This window comes from Ailuropoda melanoleuca, chromosome 7 (assembly GCF_002007445.2).
Source record: "Ailuropoda melanoleuca isolate Jingjing chromosome 7, ASM200744v2, whole genome shotgun sequence".
Classification (NCBI taxonomy): Eukaryota; Metazoa; Chordata; class Mammalia; order Carnivora; family Ursidae; genus Ailuropoda; species Ailuropoda melanoleuca.
Window position 1 is genome coordinate 60,200,507 of NC_048224.1, and position 6,099 is coordinate 60,206,605.

General features: G+C 59.0%; 1 protein-coding gene across 7 annotated transcripts in view; it reads right to left on the reverse strand.

The window, feature by feature from the left end:
• The window catches only part of EXD3 (exonuclease 3'-5' domain containing 3), an 85,468-nt gene that overhangs the window by 41,795 nt on the left and 37,574 nt on the right, over window positions 1-6,099 (reverse strand). For all 7 annotated transcript variants that reach the window (XM_034664887.1, XM_034664885.1, XM_034664888.1 and 4 more), the window contains 3 exons: window positions 4,898-4,951; window positions 3,751-3,890; window positions 460-560 (listed from right to left, as the gene is read on the reverse strand). In XM_034664887.1, coding sequence (XP_034520778.1) covers window positions 460-560; window positions 3,751-3,890; window positions 4,898-4,951 — 295 coding nt within the window. The remainder of the gene's footprint in view (window positions 1-459; window positions 561-3,750; window positions 3,891-4,897; window positions 4,952-6,099) is intronic.

The window sequence follows — 6,099 nt, forward strand, 5'->3', positions numbered from 1 at the left end:
TGAAAAGGTGACCTATGGAGTGAGAGAAAACACTTGCAAACCACATATCTGATAAGGGTTGAATATTCAAAGTATATAAGGAACTCATACAACTCAAGAGAAAAAAAAATCCCAAATAATCTAATTTAAAAATGGGCAGAGAAACTGAATAGACATTTTCCAAAGAAGACATCCAAATGGCCAGCAGGTATATGAAATGGTCCAAGACATCACTAATTATCAGGAAGATGCAAATCCGAACGGCTATCATTCAACAAAAGACGTGAAATGAGAGGCGGGGGGAGGGGGCACGGGAAGGGAGAAGGGAGCAGCACCGGCCCCTACTCCCAGGGGTCACTGCAGGTGAGCAGAAGGGCTTGCCAACCTCATCTGTTGCTCAGTGCCCAGGAAGGGGGGTTGGTGGGTCCTGGTCAGCCCCGGCATCCCCAGGGGCATCCAGGTTGCGGGGGCCCTGCTCACCTGGGTCCAGGCCCTGCCGCTCCAGCAGGCTCAGGGCCTGCCGACTTAGCACTCTGGGACTCAGCCTCTCCAGCCTCAAGCAGGTCACCTGTGGGTGCTGTCTGCAGGGAGAGAGATACGTCTCCTGCCTGGCGCTGCTCTCTTTTTAAATTAATACATTTAAGGGCGCCTGGGTGGCTCAGTCGTTAAGCGTCTGCCTTCGGCTCGGGGTGTGATCCCAGAGTCCTGGGATCAAGCCCCACATCGGGCTTCCTGCTCCACTGGGAGCCTGCTTCTCCCTCTCCCACTCCCCCTGCTTGTGTTCCCTCTCTCGCTGCCTCTCTCTCTGTCAAATAAATAAAATCTTTAAAAAAAATAAATTAATACATTTAAGACTTTCATTTCCGTCAAAGTCACAAACGCACAGAGTTTAAAACTCGGGTAATGTACAAGGCCTACAGAGAGGGCGGCGTGTCGCCGTGTCCCAGCACGCTCCACACACTCACACACGATTCCGTCACGACAGTATTTGTCTTCGTGCTTCCAGCAACGTACTCGTACATGATCTCTTGGTCTCTCAGTTTCAGGTGTTCCGTACGGACATCTCGCCGTGGAAGGCGCTCTGCCCCCACCCCCACCCCCGAACACGGTATCCGAGTTCCCACCTAAGTCAGGACACACTGTTTCGCTATCACCACCAGGCCCGCACGGCCAGTGTAGACCACACCCCTTCTCTTCAGGGTTAATACTTGTCTGGTTCTACCGCCTCCTTAGACCTGAGGACCCAACAGGCCTCACCCTGGGCGAATGAGGAGGTGAGCGGGCCTCCTCCGTGACCCCGCTGACGGCTGCTGCCAGCACATGGGCAGACGTAGCCGGCGATGGCGGCTGCCCGAGGTTTGTACTCTGCCTCACGCGGCCGTGAGGGTTCGGCTGAGCTGAGAATTTGGGGTTGAAACAGTCCTCCCTCAGCACACAGCAGGCGACGGTCCCAGAGTCCCGTCTGATGCCCGCTCTGCCCTGGGTCTGCAGGGTGGGTCTCACCCACTCTGGCTGCCCCCCAGACCTGCTGCCCGACCCAGGCACCTCAGAAATGAGTGCTGTCCTCTCTCCTTTCTTTCTGGGGTTCCCATTAGTCAGATGTTGGGCCTTCTGACAGGATCTCTAATTTTTCTTTTAATCTTTTCTCTCTGATTTTCATTATTTATCTATTTTGTACTCTTTGGAAGACATCTTCAAATTTATCCTCCAAAACTTTACTGAGCTTTTCACTTTGCCAGTGTATTTTTTCTTAACAAGAGTTCTTCTGAAAGCTTACCCGACTCCGGCACAGAGGCTCGGACTTGTCCTCAGTTGTGCCCGGACGCCACGGCTCAGGGTGCCCAGGGTGTGGCTCACCGCCAAGCCGTCTGGGGCCTCAGCTCCTGGGCCCTCCTCGGGCTCTGTGCTGGACCCCACATGCTCCCGGCGGCCACGGGCTCAGCTTCCCAGCCTGCTAAGCACCGCTGCCCGACCACCTGCCTCCAGCATCCAGACTCGCCTGCTGCCACTGCCTCGCTCATCCCCCTAAAATGTCTCTGCGCTTTAAAGCAGAGCGACGATAACGCGTGCTTCTGTTTCTCTCAGCAGCACTTTGTAAAACCCAGTGTTTATCGAGGTGTAACTGACACGGTGAGGAGCGGGGATCGTAGGTGTACTTGCACCTGAGAACCCGCCACCCACAGCTCAACATGGGATGCGCAGCACTCGTGCCGCCCCTGCCCCCTTAGCCACACTTCTGACCAGCAGAGACTGGGTGCCAGCTTGCGAACTTCCTACAGATGGAATCATGGAGTCTGGACGCTCGGGTCTGGCCACCTCACACAACGCAGACTCTGGGACGCTCCCCCATGCTATGTGTGTAACACGTGTGGACCAGCTGTGGCTGCGGACAGACCTCTGGATCCGTCCACTAGGAACAAAGCTGCTGTGAACACACTCGTCTCTTCACAGACAATGCACCCAGGTCTCCTGGGTTTGCTCCAACGGTGGATTTGCTGAGGCGGTCCTAGCACATGTGTCACTGTGGCCAGAAGCGCCGCACAACTTCCTTGAGTGGCCGTGCCGCGTTAGCTCCCCCAACAGGGCACGGGAGTTCCAGGTCCTCCACGTCCTCGCTAACATTTGGTATGCCAGACTTTTCTGTTTTAGCCATTATGAAGGAAGCCACTGTCTTTTACAAACATTTTCTTCCACTCTAACCTTGTCTTCCCATTAAAAAAATTATTTGTTTATTTATTTATTTATTTATCAGAGAGAGAGAGAGAAAGAGCAAGTGCACAAGCAGGGGGAGCAGCAGACAGAGGGAGAGCCGACTCCCCGCTGATCAAGCAACCTGACACGGGACTGGATCCCAGGACCCTGGGATCACGACCTGAGCGGAAGGCAGACACTTAACCACCTGAGCCACCAGGCGCCCCTTGTCTTCTCATTTTTAAAATACTTTAAGTAATCTCCACACCCAACCTGGGGCTTGGACCCCAGACCCCAAGATCAACAGCCCCATGCTATGCCAACTGAGGCGGTCAGATGCCATCCTGTGTCCCTTTCCAAGGACATAGTAACAGTGACAACAGCCAGATACACCTGGCTGGGAGCCACACGGGCTTTGTCTGCTCCGGGGTACGTTCAGTCACACAACCCTGTGGCACAGGCAAAATTAGTCCCATTTTAGGGCTGAGGAAATAAAGCCGGAAAGTGGAAGTGACTTGCTCCTGGCTCCAGGAGAGGTGGGTCCAGGGAGGTCTGCCCCAGAGCCCAAGGTCTGCCCCCCGGGGGTGGTCCCAGCTGGGTGGCTCATGGCGCCGGGATCCAACCACCACTGCCTGCAGATGGGCAGGACCCCTCCAGAGCCCTCCACATGCCGCTTCACCCCGTGGCCACCCCCAGATACGTGTCCTACCAGATGCCCTCCCCACAGCCCACACTCGGCGACACCCGCACGTCACACACGTATGCAGCTTAAACAAGCCCACGTGGGCTCCACGTGTGTCACGGATGAGATTTACTAGGTGATGGGATGAAGGGATGAGTGAACGGACAGGCAGCGTGACTTCCGGAACCGTGCAACAAATTGTCCATGCCACGCGAGAGTTATTTTTGTTCATTTAAGAGACCTAACTGTCTCTCATCTGGTTCCTGCCAGGTGCATCCTCTGGGCTCCAGAAGCAGGTCCCTCTCTGGCTGACCCAGCTGTGACGTGCGGGGGCCACACAGGAGGCTTTCCCGTGTGCCTGCTGCCCTTTGCCCCACCTGGGCCCCCACGGGGCTTACCTGGCCACGGCTCTGATGTCAAAGCCGGGCCGGCACCAGGAGTCCAGGAGGGCCAGCAGCCTTCTCTGGAGGTCCGGGAAGCCGGCTACGTAGCGCTCCACGAGGGTCACCTTGTCCTGGAGGAGTAGTGGGGTGCTCATCTACGAGGGGGCACACCCTCAGGTCACAGCCTTGCAGGCGCCTGGCACCCCCCAAGAAGACCCCAGACTCACCTCCAACCCAGAGGGGGGAAGGGCCAGAGCATCAGACCTGAGAGGGCCAGAGGCCCATCCATGTGACCTGGCTCCCTCAGGGAGTGCAGAGGCCCAGCCAAGTGTCTGAGTACGTCCGTGAAACACCCCCATACTGGCTCCCAGGGCACGGTGCACTCACCCCAGCCTATGCCCTGTACTTGCAGTCCTACACACATGCACGCAAACACACGCAGGCCCCGCTGCTCCCCGGGCCTGGTCCTGGGGCTCTGTGGTCATCCCCATCTCCATTATGAAGGACTGGAGGCCCAAGAGGCAAGGGGAATCCTGGGGAAGATCAGCTGTCCCCTGGTCTCCACTGAGCCGTGGTGGGAGGCAGGAGGGGACCACCCATGGGCAGCAGCCCCGATGGCCCGGAAATGCCTCCTCACGCACACGTGGTATGCCTATGCGTGGTGCCCACAAGAGCCCTGAGCTGCCCAAGCCCACCAGGGAGCTCTGAGGAAGCCCTTGGTGGTGGCACTGGGCCTTGGGATACTCGGGCCACTTCCACCACAAGAGCCAGGCCTCAACAAAGCCCCCTCCCAATGGTCCCAACAGTAGACCCCTCCTCACCTCCCTTCCTCTCCTGGAGCCCAGAATGAATAGCGACCCATCTGCCAGGTTGGAACCTCAGGGGTGGTCCTCATGGGGAGCCCCATTCCTGACAGCCCCTCTGGCCACTGCCTTCCCAGCATGTTACACCTAAGTCCAGTGACTGCCCTCCTGGGCCCCACCCCCTTGGGCCCCCTCGCAGGGTCATGTCACACGTGACCCCTGCTCTCCAGCACCCCCAGCCAGCCCCACCCTGCGAGGATCAGAGGCCAGAGCTCAGTGGTAGGAGAACCACCCCCACGCCCCCAGTCGTGCTTCTGGAGACCCAGGCTTTATCCAAGTCTTGTGAGAAAGACACTTACCTTTTCGACATCAAGTTCTGGCTGCAGCTTCAGCTCCAAGCCCAGCATAACGGCCTGCCAATCACAAATGGAGCGGGTCACAGCGGGCCTGGTGGGGAGCAGGCAGTGCCATGGTGGGGGGTTCCCACCCTTCTACACCTCCCAGGCACTGTGGGCACAGGACAGGGCCTGTTCAGGTCCAAGGGTCTGGAATCCAGAAGCCTCCCAGCAGACAAGCCAGGATCCATAGGAGGTGGGGCAGGTGGGAATGACCTGGCCAGGTGGGCCTTGCCAGGCTGGGGTGTGGCCTGGATGGGGTATCAGGGTGGGTGCTGGCCCCAGGTGGCTCTGGTCAGGGCTTGCTGATGAGTGGACAGAGGACCCAAGAGGGAGGGGCAGACAAGAGGCACAAGCTCTGTCACCTACCCCCCTGACACTGGCACACTGTGCTTTCCCCACACCTGCTCTCCCCTGCCCCAGACCTCCCAGAAGTGTGTCCTCCATTTGCAAGGGCCCGGCATGGCCAGGCATGGTGCTCACAGCCAGGGGCCAGGGCTGGTGACCCTGCCTCTGTGCACCCTGGGGGCTCAAGGGGCTGTGGCCCTCAAGGGCAGGGACCTCTGCACATTTTACACAAGGGATACTCTGCGTGCACCCCAAAACGACTCATGCGTGCATAGCTGTCTGTCCAAAAGGGTTGGTGGGCCCCACGGGGGAGAGGCTGGAGTGGGATGTGGTGCGTTCTGTGTGTGTGTGTGTGTGGGGGGGTCCACAGAGAAAATCGCTCTGCAGCCAGCTTCGTCCTGGTGAGGCGGGGAGCGCAGCGGTGCTAGGAACGGGGAAGTGGGCGCCCCGCTGAGAGCCCCCACCCCCTGCGGCCCTCCTCCGACTCAGCATGGAGAGCGCCGGGGCCCTGAGTGCCCGCACGTAGCGCAGGCCCGGCTACTATTAATAATTTCCATACATCGCGCTCCCATTATGAGCAAAAATAACCGGCAGAGCAGCCGGGCGCCCCGCCCCACGCAGCTCGCACAAAGGACCAAAATAGCGGCCTGGGAAAGGCTCGCTCCGGCCTCCGGCCCCGGATCGTGCGGGGCGGGGGCGCAGGGCCAGGGGCCTTTCCCTGCGCGGAGCTGACCCGGCGCCTCCACAGCCTGGCCGAGGTCCAGGAGCCTGGCCGCCGCCAGGCCCCGCGGGGCCCAGGGTGGGGGAAGGGTGGGGGG